This window comes from Budorcas taxicolor, chromosome 20, assembly GCF_023091745.1.
Source record: "Budorcas taxicolor isolate Tak-1 chromosome 20, Takin1.1, whole genome shotgun sequence".
NCBI classification, from domain to species: Eukaryota; Metazoa; Chordata; class Mammalia; order Artiodactyla; family Bovidae; genus Budorcas; species Budorcas taxicolor.
Genome location: NC_068929.1, coordinates 68453893 through 68471367, shown reverse-complemented (window position 1 = coordinate 68471367; position 17475 = coordinate 68453893). Strand labels below are relative to the sequence as shown.

Below are 17475 nucleotides of genomic sequence, written 5' to 3'. Positions count from 1 at the left end.
CAGTAAAGAATAAGGAAATTTTACACATGCTATAGCAGAGTAAGATTTATTAATATGCAAGTGAACTTGAAATGGCCCCTTAGGATCATTAATATTTAAAGTAAAGTTTTCCGTCCATATAGTAAGGTTACCTGACACTGCCCATGATTATACACTGGAATAGTAAAAGCAAATTTATTTCTATCTTTTATTTGCAAAGGAATATTAAAAAAACAATCCTTCAAATCTAAAACCATCAAAGACCAATCCTGTGGAATCAAAGCAGGAGAAGGGAGACCTAATTGCAAAGCTCCCATAGGTTTTATACATTTGTTAACTTCCCTTAAATCAGTCAACATTCTCCATTTAGCAGATTTTTTCTTAATGACAAAAACAGGAGAATTCCAAGGAGACGTACAAGGTTCAATATGGCCAGATTGAAGCTGTTCTTTTACTAATTGTTCTAAAGCCTCGAGCTTCACTTTTGGAAGCAGCCACTGCTCAACCCATTTAGGGACATCAGTTAACCATTTCAATGGGAGAGCTCCAGGAATTTGAGCAGTGGCTACAAGTTTTCCAACGAGATGGTAAGCGTTGTTCCTAAAGAAAATAAAAGATCTCTTCCCCAGATATTAATAGGTATATTAACAATGTAAAAAGAAATAAATACTTTCTTTCCATTAGACAATTGGCATGACAAAGGTTGAGCGCTTCTCCACACATCTGCTATTGATCCTAAGCCTGTTAAAACAAGAGGAATTTTTTCTTTTTTCCAGTCATTAGGCCACTGCTGGAGAGAAATAACCAAAACATCTGCTCCTGTATCCACTAATCCTTCAAACTGTTTACCTTCAATAATCAGTGACATTAAAGGACGAGAGTCATTAATAAGCATTTCCCAAAATATACTTTTTCCCGTACTTCCAAAACCATTGATTCTCTCTCCCTACCTCAGCCTTGTCGGCAGCTACTGGAAATAGGGATGCGTAAGGTGGTGCAGAAGGGTTAACAGCCTTGGAAGTTTGTTTTTTATTTAATAAAACCTTTCAAAAGGCAGTAGTCATTGCCTCTACAGAATCTGAATCTTTCCCAGAACTTACATCTCTATCTGACTCAGTGGATGAATCTTTACTATCATCTGGGGGTTTGGGCGGAGGCCGAGGTGAAGCCCCCTCCTCAAGAGAACATGAGGCGGCCTCACTATCAGCAGCCATTAATTTTAAAGCCTGTGTTATAGCGCTGCATAGAGTCCACAGCCTTAAAGGAATCACATTTCCTTTTTGATGCTGCCTTCTTCACTCTTTCTGCACCACTTTCCATTCCTTCAAATTCAGCTGTACTTCTGTTTGATATTGAAACCAATAACAATGCTGCTCTCTAAGACAGAATAACTCACTCAAGCGGCGAGTAGACGTTTTAATTCCTATAGAATGCAGGAGCCCCTTAACTAGCTCCATATATTGTGACTTTAAAGATGGGGAATTCCCCATAGTTTTTTCTTTTTCTTTTCTCTTTTTTCTGTTCTTTTTCTCTTATTTTTCTTATTTTCTCGAAAGTCCCCCTTTCAGCGTTTCGCTCCGGGGTGCTCTCCCTTTCGGATTTTTATTCTTTTCTCTTTTTCTCGAAAGTCCCCCTTTCAGCCTTTTGCTCCAGGGTGTTTACCCTTTCGGATTTTTATTCTTTTCTCTTTTTCTTTTCTATTTCCCGAAAGTCCCCCTTTCAGCCTTTTGCCCCGGGGTGCTTACCCTTTCGGTTCCGTCGTGCCCCACGTTGGGCGCCAGATGCCGGCGACGGAATGAAACACCAACACTGCAGAGTGGTTTGAATCTTTCTATTTTAACACTTGCTTCTTACAGCTGCTTTATTTTATATCCCTTGCACAACAACCTGCAGGGCAAGCTGCCAAGCACTGTGATTCAGAGACTATACAGTGTGCAGGTGCAGGGCGGGATGACCTTTACCTGGGCTTCTTTACTGCAGCGAAGACTGTGTTTTGGGGAACTTCCTTATCAACTTAGAATCCGTTTTGTCCCAGGGTCTGCTCCTTTTGAGGAATCAGAGAAACATCCTTGTGTGCAAGAAATGTTCTTTTCCCACGGGAACAAACAGGATTCTTAGCTGAACATCTCGTTTGCAAGAATGTTCAGCTCAGGTTGAGAGTCTCGTTTGCAAGCACTTCTCAACCTTCCTTAAACCTAGTTCCCTACACTGGGCAGAACATCTCGTTTGCAAGAATGTTCAGCCCTGGTTGAGAGTCTCGTTTGCAAGCACTTCTCAACCTTCTTTATACCTTGTTCCCTACAAATTAGCTGTCCCCCCTGCTTCTCCCCAAAAATAAATCATCTGTCTTCTCGGAGGTATAAGGAAAAAAAAAAGCTTTTCAACTATATTCTAAAAGTCATTAATTATTCAAGACGTTATAGTCTAGATGTAAGTGCAACTCAATCCATGTAAAATTAACAGATTGTCTCACATTTGTAACCACCCCTGGAAGCCACCTTCATGTTTGAAACTAAACATGGGAGGAAACGGACTTTATGAATGGGTTTTGTGAAGGATGGAATTTTGTGAATCAGTAGCACATTTGATTCAACAAAATACCCTTTTGTTGTCGTTGTTTAGTTGCTCAGTCGTGTCTGACTCTTTGTGACCCCGTCGACTGTAGCCCTCCAGACTCCTCTGTCCATGGAATTCTCCAGGCAAGAATACTGGAGTGGGTAGCCATTCCCTTCTCCAGGGATCGAACCTGGGTCTCCTGCACTGCAGGCAGATTCTTTACCATCTGAGCCACCAGGGAAGCCCAGGGAAAGAGAGAACACCTCGACAAATTTTGGAAACTCTTTGTTCTCTCTCACATACGAAAGCAAGCATTTCCATTCCCATTCCTTAAGCCATACAATGAGAATGAATACAGGAATTTCAGTTTTTGAAGCTGGTGAGGAGAAAGCATACACTTAGCACTTGGAATTTTGCCAGATGACCTCCAGTTTTCCTGGGAACCAGCAACATGGATCCAGGGATGTCTGTCCGTGGTTTTCCCTCCATGCAGGGACCTCCACATTTATTCAGAGCCTCATTCCCTGTTAACTAAGTCAACACTGCAGAAGTTCTTTGCAGTTTTGGAATATTCCCAGCATTTAAGGAGACGTTTTCCCCGCTTTAATAAAAATGTAAACTGTTCTTAATCAAGGCAGTGCTCTCAGAACCCTGATTTTGTAAGTGATTAAAGCTCCTCTTAAATTAGAAAGATTGTCTACTATTAGCACAAACTCTAAGCCATCATTTCAACACTTGTCTATAGATCACACAGATTTCATCTGCATCTACATGCATTAAAATGTTTCTGGTCAGTCAGTTCATCTGAACCCTTGATCAACTCATTTTTCTAAAACAGACATGAAGCCTATGAAGATGGTTAATTCAAATACTCGAGTTACTAACCAGTCACTGCTATCAGACTGGCTTTATGACTAATCCTGGATGCTGTCAGGAAGCAGGGCTCAGGGGAATGGGGAGCAGAGATGAACCAGCCTGAGCAAGCCCAGAGGGGGGGACCAGACACCCACCGGCAGCTGTTTGCACTCAGAACTGATGCGGGCAAAGTGACAAGGCAAGCCTCCTGTGTCATGGAGATGCTCCTTCTGGGAGCAGGATTGAAGGGTGTGGACGACTTTCAAGGTACTTGATATAGGTTGTCATTTTATGACAAAATATAAACAGAAAAGGACGATAGAAAGGGAAGGGAAAGAAACAGCCTGTGTATTATTTTTTCAGGAAGTCATTTCTTTTTATATCATGGACCCATTTCTTTTTATCATAGTACGCTCGGATGGTTCTGCTTCGTCATTGAAGCTTGACCTTCATTGTTCATTGTTGTTCATTGTTCAGTTGCTCAGTCGTGTCCGACTCTGCGACCCCATGGACTGCAGCACACCAGCCTTCCCTGCCCTTCACCACCTCTCAGAGCTTGCTCAAAGTCATGTCCATTGGGTCGGTGATGCCATCCCACGTGCGTACCTGTGTCATTTTGAGATGGTTCGGGTTCCACTGCATCCCACACCTGGGAACCCTTCCTCCTAACCGTGCTGCAATCAATGTCATCACTTCCCTCCACGTTTCTTCCTGGGGTGATTCGCTCCATGGAACTAGGGACACCTTCCTGCTAGGGACACCTTTTTCTTTCACAACTATATTTTAATTGATAAACATATTTAACTGGCAGAAACAAATAGGCATGACCAATCATTGCCATTTTCCCTTAAAGGAAGTTGTCTTTTTTCTTTTTTTTTTAATTGGAATATAATTGCCTTACAATGTTGTATTCGTTTCCGCTATTCAGTGAAGTGAATCAGCTGTATTATATGTATATATATCCCCTCCCTCTTGAACCGCCCCCCGCCCTCCCCACCCCACCCCTCTGGGTCATCACAGAGCACTGACCTGAGGCCCCTGTTACAGCATCTTCCCACTAGCCATCTGTTTTACACATGGTCGTGTATATATGTCTGTCCTAATCAAAGGAAGTTATTCATTTGTCTCTTTCAATGAGTTGGTGACAGGATCCTAAAGTATTTTTTAAGTGGTTTTTAAAAATTCATTTCTTTTTAATGATACCTTATGCACTATTAAAGCTTCTTAAAGAGTACTCGCTTCCCTTTTTTGTTAAAGAAACGTGCACAGTGGAAAAGCATTCAGCTTGTGGTTTTTTGTTTTTTTTTTTAATTCCTATTCAGGCTGAAGTCATTTAAGCTCACAAATAAGCCCTATTGTCTCATCAGCAGAAAATATTCCTTGAGGACATACGCTATGCTAAGCATTAGAGTTGCGAATGGCATCTAAGATTGTTTCTGACAGTACAAGGCAATGTCTCACGAGTCTAGTATGAAAACTTCAAGGAGGGGGTTAGCGCATGATGGGTGCTTGATATGTATCGGTTGGAAAATTAGAAGCTACAACCAAAATGTTGAATCACGGCCCTAGCCAGCCTGAGGCTTTACTGGCTGGAGCATTGGCTTGGTACTGATGGGTTAACCTGGTAATAACTGGAGAGAAGAACCCTTTCTCTGGCCTCAGAGCAGCAATCTTCCACCACAGGAGGAACTCATGACCATATTTCCAACAGTCTGAGACATTCTGAATAATAAAATGCCCAGAAAATCGGCCAGGGATGACAGGAAGAAGAGACTGGCCCTGGAGGGTGATGTGACTTTCCTTCTCTCTAGGAAAGTGAGGGACGCCACTGGAGTGGACATCAACATGCGCGTGGGAGTACATTCTGGGAACGTCCTGTGCGGCGTGATCGGGCTGCAGAAGTGGCAGTACGACGTGTGGTCACATGACGTCACCCTGGCCAACCACATGGAAGCTGGAGGGGTCCCTGGGTAAGGCAGGACGTGGGCTTCTTCTCAGCCAGCAGGCTCCGGGCTTAGGAATTGAGGTCCACAGGCTAAGAGCTGACTGCTCAGTGCTCAGTGACTTCTGCTGCCGTGGTTAGTACCATGTTACTCAGTGACCTCTTCCATTAACCAGATGGACGTGAGCTCTCAAGCCCCAATTCCACCACCCCTGGGACCCGTGGTTAGAGACTGGATGTCAGATCCTGAATTACAGACTTTGACTTAATTGCATATTTATGAATAGAGACCTAAGTTAAAGATGGCTTATAATGCACTAGGGATAGGTGGCTTTTCTGTATTATTGGTCACCTCTGAAACCAGTCCTATTAAAATAAGCAGATGGTACCATCTGGACAGATGACAAGAGAATCTTTGCAGGTGCTGTAATTTGGAGACGTATGAGAACAGGCATTGAGAAGGAAAGCCCATACTTTTATATATATCAGCACGTGTTCTCAAATGACTTTGCCATGCAATTCAGCAAACTATGCTCATACCTCCAGATTCAGTATGATCACGTTTTATGTGCTATAATTCACCACCTAGGTTTCACTGAGTGCAGAGAGGCTCCAAATATTAGCAGCTCTTGATATTGGGGAGCAGTTTCCCAAAGCTGTCGGTAACAGGCTGTGAACCTATAGCCTTTCCTTCACCTGTGGCAGAAGGGATTCTTTCTGAAGTCCCAAATAAATAGAAAATCTTGGATGTTCCTTCTTCTGTATCTTGATTGTGGTTTTCAAATGGAATTTCAGACGTGTTCACATCTCTTCTGTTACCCTGCAACACTTGAATGGAGCTTACAAAGTGGAAGAAGGCGATGGTGACATCAGAGACCCGTATTTAAAGCAACACTTGGTGAAAACTTACTTTGTAATCAACCCCAAGGTCAGTATCATAGAGTCTATAATTGGCACATGACTTCTGTGATTAAAAGTGAAGGGGGTAAATGATTGATATGGAAAGTTTTTTTAGTCAAGAACCAGTGTAATTCTTTGCTAGTGTTTGCCTCTAAAACTATTTTAAATGCCTGTGTTTTGTAAAAATGCATTCAAATATTTGTGAAAGAAGCAGTTGAAATGAATTGCTTATTTATGTAACAAGGGTATTGTCTGCATCATAAGCTTGTCGAGGTTAGCCAGTGCTTATCAGTGTACACGTTAGTCCACGGGTGTGAACCTCTGGGCCATGAACTGGTACCTCCTGTTAGATCAGCAAGAGCATTAGATTAGAAATAACATGCACAATAAATGCAATCCATTTGATCACCCAGAAACCATCCCCCAACCCCCAGTCCATGTAAAAATAGTCTTCCACTAAATAGGTCCCTGGGGAAGGGCATAGCAAGCCTCTCCAGTATTCTTGCCTGGAGAATTCCATGGACATAGGCCTCTGGCAGGCTATGGTCCATGGGGTCACAGAGAGTCAGACACAACTAAGCACATAACAGATAGGTCCCTGGTGCCAAAAAGGTTGGGTACCACTGTGTTAGTCCATGATGGGCACTTCCTGGCAGCTAGAAAATTAAATGAAGACAAAAAGTGTGCTCAGGACTTCAGCTGATAAAAATCTTAATGAGATTAAGTGGATGATGATAAAAGAAAAAAAGAAGAAATTACTGAAAGATTAACAAATGTCACATAAACACGGGGTGAGCATGTTATGTGCAGACATGTAAACTTTAACATGATAAAAATCATCCATCCCATGCAAACAGCTGCTGTCTCTTATTCTCTTCCCATCACATGTCAGGCCAGAGCAGGGGGCTCATCAAAAGAGCTCTCATCTTTACCCCTTCCCAAATTCCTGCCAAATGAGTACTGTTGCTATTTATAGATTAAGAAGCTGAGTCTCAGACGGTTTATGTAACTTCCTTCAAATCACTGGCTGGTTAACAACGCAGGTAGCAGCAAGAAACTCCTCTGAATTGTCCAAACAAGTATCTCAAAATCAATGAAGTCGAGTTTATGCGTGTTTACTCACAAGAGCCTCCCCGAAACCCCCAGGTTCACCTTTGGCGACAAACTCCCAACTCACTAGACAGTTGATCTGGAGACAGATGTGTGACAAGCAGAAGGAAGTATGGGATGATCGGTGCGGGGGTGGCAGGTGCAGGGAAAAGGTCCAAAAAACGTGTCCAGAGAACACTGCGTTCAGGCAAAGAAAACCAAAACCTCAATATTTGAGGCCATTTCGCATCCGAAAACAGCCTCAATCCCTACAGCCATCTCTTTAGGAAAAAAACACAACCATTAAAACATGGAAACAGATCAGCATATTCTGTCTAAGAGTCAGCTTTATAAAAACGTCCCTTCCAATGGCTATTGTTTTTCCCCAAGTTTCAGGTACAGGTAGGTTTTTTTGTCTGAAAAAAACTGACTCAGCTCCTCTGGGGTGTGGCCATGCCCGCTGGTGGCCCTGCAGGACCGAGGGCAGGAGCCCGCAGAGTGAAGGCGGTGATGGAGGAGGATGCCACCTGTGCAAGGGAGGCTTCTGGGGGGCTGGAGGGAGGAGGTGCTGTGGCCTCCAGGTGTGATGCTGTGCTTCTCACCCCAAGGGAGAGCGGCGGAGCCCTCAGCACCTCTTCAGGCCCCGACACACCCTTGACGGAGCGAAGATGAGGGCTTCTGTCCGTATGACCCGGTACCTGGAGTCCTGGGGGGCGGCCAAGCCCTTTGCACACCTGCATCATAGAGACAGCATGACTACAGAGAATGGCAAGATCAGCACCACGGTACGTCCTCCCCGCGCCGGGCTGCCCCAAACAGAAGGCGTGTCCTGCCAAAACTAGTCGGGTCTGTAATAAAGGAAGCTTGCCATCTCTGACTTCCCAGAGAGGAGCACCACAAACAGGCCTAAGTAAACCTGCCATCAGGTTATCATGAGCGTCAGCTGCTAAGGGTCTCAATCAAGAGTGACTTTGCGTGATCACTTTCTTATCGAAGACTGTTATTGACAACAGGCAGTAGCCACTGCATACCCCTGAATTCTTTTTCAATCCAGGTTTGTAATTTGCTGTGGCTACCACGAAGTGGAAAGCCCGAGCATCTTCATAAAAGAACAAATGAAGGCCCGACATCCTTGGGGTTTGAGCAACATCATTAACCCTGTCCTCATCCCCCAGAGGTTCAGGCTGTGTCAGAAGCAAAGTGCATTCTATTGTTGGCGTCCCTTATGGACATCATCCCAACTTCTAACGGTGAATGAAGTCCCACCGCTCCCGACCACAGGGACCTTTCAATAAGATAGATGAAATGCAGATGAAGAATAGAAAAACTCATGGGAGGAGAGGAAAGGAAATACAGTGGAGCACTTAGAATAATCCCAACGGTATATTTAGATATTAAAACAGTCTCTGAGTACAATTTCATGCAAAATGGTATTCACTCTGTTAGTGATATGGTTGAGGTTAAAAAAAAAAAAGAGATGTTCTATAATTCTTAGCTGATGAGAAAAAAACATGAGGCTATCAGGTAAAAATGGACATTTCCAAGCTTCCTGTGTCCATAGGCCTGGCACAGTAACAGGCACAAACCCAACATGCAGGCGTCAGCATTCCTGTTTTGTTTTAGTTCTATCTCTTCTCTCAACTTCCTTTGTTCTTTTCCAACTGACAAATAAACGATCTGATAGAAGATTGTGATCTTTCAAGTGGTCAACAGGGAGACCTCCAGGGCAAGTCCTAGAAGAGTCTATATTCTATTGGGAAGAAAGAGACCCTAAGTAGGATTCAAATAAACAAAGGAGATCACTCCAGGTGCTGCCGAGGGCTGTGATGAAAAGAAAAGGAAGGAATGTCTTGGGGAGTGACTGACGTGGCTCCTCTGGGTGGGCTGGCTGGGGGGAGTCTCCAAGAAGGGGAGGGGTCAGTGGGGAGGGTAAGGAGCAAAAGGACAAATTCAGTGGCCCTGAAATGGAAATGAATTAATGTCTTTGAGGCAGAGAAGAGACTGTGTGGCTGTCAGATCATCAACAGTAAGCCAGGGGAGGTCATTAGGGTGAGAGGCTCCAAGTAATCATGTATAATTTATTCTGATTGTAGTGGGAAGTTGTTAGAGGGTCATAAGCAGGGAAGGGCATTGTGTAATTAGCACTCTGGGTGATGGACCAAGAGGGCAGGGCTACAAGAAGGAATGGTGTCCTCATTTGCTGAGATTTTAGCAGTGGGAACAGTGAGAAACAAATTTAGGGTATAATTTGAAAGTGGAACAAGTAAGACTTAGTGATGGAGTCAATATGTGTGGAAAGGAAGTTCAAAGACGAATCCACATGTTTGGATTGTGCACCTAGAAGAATGATGATCCCATTAACTGAACTGACAAATACTCGGAGCAAAGTCAGAGAATTTGGGGTAGAAAAATCAAGACTTTGCTAGTGGACATCTTCGAATCAATATGCCTTTCATACACCAAAGTGCCGCTTGGAAGTTGGCAGTTGGGAGTGTGCTCCTGGATCTCTGGGTAGAGGTCTTGGTAGGAGGTGTGGATGTGAGAGGCATCGGATTTTAGGTGCTATTTGAAGCTGTGGATCTGGATGAGGTCACAGGAAGAGAAGAGATGCAAGGAGCGGGGACCAGAGCCACTGGGGGCCTCCCAGCAACTAGACCTGTTAGAGGAAAAGCATGCTAAGACCTAGGATCTAATTGTCAGGGAAAGTCAACGCTTCTATCCCTCTTATGAAAAGAATCAGATTATTTTACCTCAACACTAAGTTTATTATTAGTGCTAATGGCTAATAACTTTATCTCTGATTGAGATTTGTCATAAACCAATTGATTGGTTGGTTGGCTGGTTGGTTGACTGGCTGGTTGACTGATTGGTTGGTTGGTTGGCTGGTTGACTGGCTGGTTGACTGATTGGTTGGTTGACTGGTTGTTTGACTGGCTAGTTGGTTCATTGGTTGGTTAGCTGGCTGGCTGGTTGTTTGGTTGGCTGGTTGGTTGGTTGACTGGCTAGTTGGCTGGTTGGTTGTTTGACTGGCTGGTTGCCTGATTGGTTGGTTGACTCGCTGGTTGGCTGGTTGGTTGGTTGACTAGCTGGTTGGCTGGTTGGTTGGTTGACTGGTTGGTTGACTGGTTACTTGGCTGACTGGTTGGTTGACTGGTTGGTTGGTTGACTGGTTGGTTGACTGGTTGGTTGGTTGACTGGCTGGTTGACTGGTTACTTGGCTGACTGGTTGGTTGACTGGTTGGTTGGTTGACTGGTTGGTTGACTGGTTGGTTGGTTGACTGGCTGGTTGGCTGGCTGGTTGGTTGGTTGGTTGGCTGGTTGACTGGTTGGTTGGTTGACTGGTTGGTTGGTTGACTGGCTGGTTGACTGGTTACTTGGCTGACTGGTTGGTTGACTGGTTGGTTGACTGGTTGGTTGGTTGACTGGTTGGTTGACTGGTTACTTGGCTGGCTGGTTGGTTGGTTGGTTGGCTGGTTGACTGGTTGGTTGGTTGACTGGCTGGTTGACTGGTTACTTGGCTGACTGGTTGGTTGACTGGTTGGTTGGTTGACTGGTTGGTTGACTGGTTGGTTGGTTGACTGGCTGGTTGGCTGGCTGGTTGGTTGGTTGGTTGGCTGGTTGACTGGTTGGTTGGTTGACTGGCTGGTTGGCTGGCTGGTTGGTTGGTTGGTTGGCTGGTTGACTGGTTGGTTGGTTGACTGGTTGGTTGACTGGTTAGTTGGTTCATTGGTTGGTTGGCTGGTTGGCTGGTTGTTTGATTGGCTGGTTGGTTGGTTGACTGGCTGGTTGCCTGGTTAGTTAGTTTACTAGCTAGTTGGCTGGCTAGTTGGTTGACTGGCTGGTTGGTTTGTTGACTGGCTAGTTGGCTGGTTGGTTGGTTGACTCGTTGGTTGGCTAACTGGTTGGTTGGTTGGCTGGTTGGTTTATTATTTTTCAGGAAATAAGAATTATATCTAAATACTAAAGCATTATTTTCTGTGCTACTTCATCTGTGTACCTGTAAAAATAAGGCCTTGCTTTCTGGGTGGTGTTATTGATGTTGCTGTGGTTGCTAATTTCTTATCCATCTCCTTTGTCTCAGGACTTAAGAGCAACCCTCTCCCTTACTATCTTAGCAAGGCACCCAAGGGAAGATTTCACCCTGGCTCCAACCTCAACATAATCTGTTGTTATATGTTAGTGAAGATGCCTCCTTTGAGAGAGTTATAACACCCTAAGGCTTTGAGCTTCAGAAAATTGTAGAAAGTGTATAAAAAACAGAGGATCTCTGGAACAGACTCTGTTTTCTTGACCAGCTGGCCTTGCCAGTCACAGACAGAGTCTCAGGACTGAGCTCCTTGGCAGTGACAGAAGACACCTGAGGTTCTGGCTAGCACTTGGAGCCCATAGGACTGTGCCTCTTACTTTCAGAAAGGTCCCATTGTCATTCTTATTTGTACATTCCAGGATCGAACAGCTGGCATTTCCAAAAGTCATTTCTTTTATCTAATCCTGTATGCGGAACTTCATTAACTCTTGATTTAACATTGATGGAGCTGGTGAATAATGCATTATTTTATTAACACTCTATATAATAAAATGTGGAGTTCGGTTATCATTTTTAAGCCTTACCTTTCCCTAGGCTAAATACATTTCCTTACCTAACCTTGGAGCTTAAAGCAACAAAGAAAAGTTTCTCTGGAGCTTCTTTGTTCTAACTTTTATTTTAATTTCCACTACAATATACAAGTGAGTCTTGTGGTTTTTTAAGTCTATCATTGAACACTTAGCAATGGATTCAGAGTCTCCCTCTCACTAGCCTTTTTCAGGAACTATTATACCAGCTTTATGTACATTTCTTCTTTTTCATCAGTGATTCTCAGTTTCACATACTTAATCAATGGTCTCATTTCTTAACAGTTTGGTTCACTGATAGGGCTTGTCTGTAGATTTTGTGATTGTGTTTGTGTTTTAAAGCATTTTCTAAGTTTTTGTCTCATGTTAAAACTACCATTCTACATGATTTAGGTTGTCGACAGTAAACTTAGTAACAGTCCTCTGCAGGCGTTGTTGTAAATAATATCTGCAGATATCAGGAGGGGAGTTTTAAAAATCCAGACAATAATCCTGACACTTCTAATATCCAGAGTTCATAGATTACACCAACATTCTAAATATAAACTGAACTTTTAACCTTATTTCACACTTATAATTAAGCTCTCTTTCTCCATGTGGGTAGTTGCTTATTACCTAAATGATATTTACCATGTAAAAGAAGAAATATGCATCATTATCTTTTCAAAATTCTTAGTGTATGTTTTTAGCAACTAATAATCTCTTTTTCTTTAATAGGATGTACCAATGGGTCAGCATAATTTTCAAAACCGCACCTTAAGGTATGGTATACATTCCATTTTCTAATTTTCTAAAGGCTTAACTGTTCTTTATTTGTTCCTGAAAGTAATTTTCATCAACTGTAATAATTCTGAAGGCTCTTTCTTCTGAAAAAAAGAGTAGCTGCTTGTGAAAAGCCCTGTCAAGTTGTAGTCAGCTTCTAAAAATAGGATTATTGATATCCTTTCTTTTTAGAATTAAAAGAGGGAAAACACTGCCTAGTAAACTCTTTAGAACTTTAAATTGTTTTCTTAAAAAACATTCTTCATATTAATCTGAAGTAAAGAACTGGACTTTCTTAAGATGAGTATCTTAAAGTTATATTTTTGAGGTTGCATCCTAGAGATAAAAGCAAGGTAAGTCCAGCCTTTCAATAGTGAAAAGAAGTTCAAGCCACCCTGCTCAAACAAAGGAAAAATGCCCCCACAGTTGTCCCAGGGCCCCACTGTCATCCTCCGCAAGCTCTCAGACATCACTTCTCTCTCTTGTCTGTGTTCCTCTAGCTTCGGGGCTCAGAGCCTTCCTTTAGTTTGGGAGTTAAGTACTTTTTATTGAAGATGTTAGGATAATTTGGGGGCTTTCCTGGTGGCTCAGATGGTAAAGAATCTACCTGCAATGCTGGAGACCCAGGTTCAATCCCTGGGTCGGGAAGATCCCCTGGTGCCGGGGTCCAGCCCCAGTGGATCCAGGGAATTCGAAGCAGGGACGGAGTCAGCATCCTAGGAAAGAACTTAGTTAATTACAGATATAAAGAGAGATTAGAAAAGCATAGTGTAGTAGGAAAATTAGTGCAGAAAAAGAGGCTGAATAACTTGGTTTACGTGGAAAACCAATAAACCTCCAAGACAAGGAGTTTGCACCACCTACGTGGGCCACCAGCGCCTGCTTGAATAGTGGAGGGTGCCCCACCTTGGGCTCCCTCTCGCGTGGGTCTTAGAAGCCAGGGCAAGTAAGTAGACATGGTGAGCCTCCACGCTCCAGATGGGAATTCAGCCAGAAAAGAAGAGAACGAGGAAAGACCACACGGGGGAAACCAGTCTCTCCAGGAACTGGTCCCGTTTCTTTATTTTCCAGGTCCACTTTTATACTTTTAGTTGTACATAGAGATAAATGTAAGAAACAGAGTCACGCAGGGTCAGCTGCTCTGACCCTTATCAGCATATCTTTGTTCTTACAAGGGTCTTACATTTGTTCACAGTATCTTCTGGTCTGGAGACCCATTAACATTTTATGGCCCCACCTTACTGTCTATTGATAAAGGTTAGTCGATCAGAAAACTTGTTTGCCCTTAAGATCTACTTAGTCTTAAGATAGTGATAAAGTTACATTCTTACATAGCAAGGACACAAGGATTTATAACAAAGAAAGAGGAGTACAGTGATCTATAACAAGAGAGAAAATTCATCACCTCAAAAAGTCTAGTATTGCTAACATCAAAACTACTATATTTCTTTTTCTACATTCCGATTACATTGACTAACATACTACCAGGTGCTTAAGGATATGGAGGCCTGGTGGCAGTCATTAACTCAGCAAAGAAACCCTTCACCAACATGATTTTTATCTTTAGAAAAACCCAATGCTAACTAAGACTTTCAAAATACTCCAAACTTTCTGTGCTGTTTATGGTTGAGAGTTTGTAAACAATCATGTACATAGTAGCAAGAGTGTGGATAATCCTGTCACACAAGCTAGTCTGCCAGCAGAGAGGTTTGACCTGAGACACCCTTGCCACGCCCAGGAGATTTATTATCTGGAGTCCTAAGTTAACTCCTTTACAGAGAGAGGTGGTGGGGGACAGCCCCCCGTAAAGTCAGAGGCGTAGGTGAGAGCATAGAGCAGTAAAGCAGGCAGACTCTGGTTTTGGGGGTAGATGCTCGGGAACAGGGTGTCTCCTGAGGCTCGATCCCGCCTTTGCGTATGCCGAGCCTCCTTCCTCATGACCTTTGCCACAGGCGGAGTTCCTCACGCTGGCTCCCGGCACCCTGGAGAAGGAAATGGCAACCCACTCCAGTATTCTTGCCTGGAGAATCCCCTGGACAAAGGACCTTGGTGGGCTACAGTCCATGGGGTCACACAGAGTCAGACATGACTGAGCGACTAACATTAGGATAATTAATGAACGGCCCCAAACTTAAAACTTTTCTTTCCCCAGTTAAGAGATGAGTTTATTCCTATTAAAAAAAAAATGCATTGTATCAACGTGGAAAATGAACATAAATAATTAGAGCATTAGCTGCCAGATCTTAGTGCACTCTCTCACGAATCCCTCTGCGTGACTTTATCTTTGTTGTCATGACCTCTGATTTGTATTTTGTGTAAAACTTGTAATTTTAACATTGACCTATCACACTTAGAGCCCTTTGTTATATGGAAAATGGAGTTCTTGGGCTTTTGAAGTATTATTTTTTTGGTGGCAAATGCCCGATGAAAGAAAGCTTAAGCTATTTTAAGAAGTGTTTTGGACCCTGTAACGTATCTTTAGAAGGCCTGGCTCTTCAAGCCAGTAAGAAATTAGCACATCTGCAAACAGCTGTCTATGGAATTTCACAAACATCCTTCCACTTTGTACAGTAAGTCCCCTGCATACGCATGAGTTCTATTCTGAGAACACGTTCCTAAGTCCAGTTTTGTTCAAAAGTCCGGCAAAGTTAGCCTAGGTACCCAACTAACACAATTGGCTATATACTACTGTACTGTGATAAGTTTATAATATTTCTCACACAAATAATGTGTACACAAAAAGCAAACACAAAGGATAAAGAAAGCATTTTTTATCTTATAATACAGTACCGTGAAAAGTGCAGTAATACAGTACAGCGGCTGGCATTCAGGGGCTGGCACACGATGTGTGCGTCTTTGAAAGTTCACAACTTGAAGGTTCATATATAAGAGACTTCCTGTATGTGATCTGGCCCCTTATCTGTCTGCTCCTCCCCGCAGTCTCCTTCCAGAGTCGATTTACTGAAATTACAGTGAGAAAGGCTCCTGTAGCAAGTGTGCCTTGGGCAGTGTCTTTGGGGATGAGCACTGTCTGAAAGACAGTGATCGTAAGGCTGCCATTGTTATCTGCACCAGGGCTATGGGAAATCTAATTTCATGCCTACAGCATTACTCTAGGGTGGATACTACAGCCATTATCAATTTAGGAAGGAAGAAACAGAGGTGCCAGGTCAGGAGAGGACCAGAGCCACGTGGCTTGGGTAGCCACACCCGTGGTTTATGCCCAGGCTTTAGGACACTGAAGCCTGTGTTCCTAGCTGCTCTCCTGTCCTGCCTGCCCTCCTGTGAGCCTCCTCCACACCTCCTCCTCTTTCCTCTGTGGTGGGTGGTCTTTAGCGGCCCCAACCCTCACAGAGAGAGTCTGTCTTTCAAGTCAGCCCGGACTTCCCTAGCACATCCTGGCTTTGTAACACAGCTGAGGTCATAAAACCTCTCTGAGTCCCCAGCCTGGTGGTGAAGGGGCTTCCTGGGGCAGTAAAACATCATCTGAGATACAATAGGATCCACACCTCCTTAGGTAGAGTGGCCCAGCCTGTGGGTGAGGCAGGTTGGGGGAGGAGCTTAAGAGAGAGAAAATGGAAAGGGGGCTTGAGGATAGAGCTCGGGTCTATGAGCACCCGGGAAACCCACAAGGGAGCCCGAGGCAGGAAGGTAAGAAATGCAGAAACGCTGACAGCCTGAAGAGCAAGGCCCTGGTTGGTGAATTAAGAATTCCTCAGAGGGAGATGATCAGCCCCAAGCACAACCTCTCATTTCTGTAGCAGAGGTCACAAAGCTACGGAGACCAGGAAACTGTCTATGTGTTAAGAACTGTTGTGCAGGAAGTCGGTGAATACAGAGGATGCATTGTAACAGGCATTTGTTGGCTACTCCATGTGCCATAGGTACTGGGTTGCGCACCCCACAGGCATCATCTGTAGTGTGCTAAGTCACTTCAGTCATGTCCAGCTCTTTTTGGCCCTCTAGACTGAGCCCACCAGGCTCCTCTGTGCATGGAATTCTCCAGGCAAGAATACTGGAGTGGATTGCCATGCCCTCCTCCAGGGGGGTCTTACCGACCCAGGGATCAAATGCGCCTCTCTTACGGCTTCTACACTGGCAGGCAGGTTCTTTACCACCTGAGGCATCACAGGCCATGGAATTCGCCAGGTCAGAACACTGGTGTGGGTAGCCTTTCCCTTCTCCAGGGGATCTTCCCAACCCAGGGATTGAACCCAGATCTCCTGCATTGCAGGCCGATTGTTTACCAGCTGAGCCACCAGGGAAGCCCAAGAATACTGGAGTGAGTCGCCTCTCTCTTCTCCAGTGGATTTTCCCAACCCAGGGATCGGACCAAGTTCTCCCACATTGCAGGCAGATTCTTCACCAGCTGAGCCACCAGGGAAGCCCAAGAATACTGGAGTGGGTAGCTGCTCCCTTCTCCAGCAGATCTCCCTGACCCAGGAATTGAACCGGGTTCTCCTGCATTGCAAGTGGATTCTTTACCAGCTGAGCTACCAGGGAAGCCTGGCATCATCTAAGCTAATCCTAAAACAGATTCACAAAGACACCGTTAGCCCCCAGACATATGAGTGAAGGGTTCAGTTTTCCTGTGAGCCTCAAGGCATCTACACTGTTCCTTCTTAGACTTGGTGACACTTTTTGAAAGAGAGAGCTTTCAACTTTTTCACCAAGTTGAAGTCAAGAATCTCAAGTCTAGGCACAGGGCTGATAAAAAAGAAAATAGAGGGAGCTCCTCAGTCACAAATGAGAATAAGCCATCCTAGGTGACTGCTAAG

The 17475-nt window shown here is 44.1% G+C and overlaps 1 protein-coding gene across 1 annotated transcript in view; it reads left to right on the top strand.

Annotated features, from left to right (window-relative positions):
- The window catches only part of ADCY2 (adenylate cyclase 2), a 460851-nt gene that overhangs the window by 321933 nt on the left and 121443 nt on the right, over positions 1-17475 (top strand). Inside the window, exons 8-11 of the mRNA XM_052659207.1 lie at positions 5202-5360; positions 6128-6260; positions 7930-8106; positions 12653-12696. Coding sequence (XP_052515167.1) covers positions 5202-5360; positions 6128-6260; positions 7930-8106; positions 12653-12696 — 513 coding nt within the window. The remainder of the gene's footprint in view (positions 1-5201; positions 5361-6127; positions 6261-7929; positions 8107-12652; positions 12697-17475) is intronic.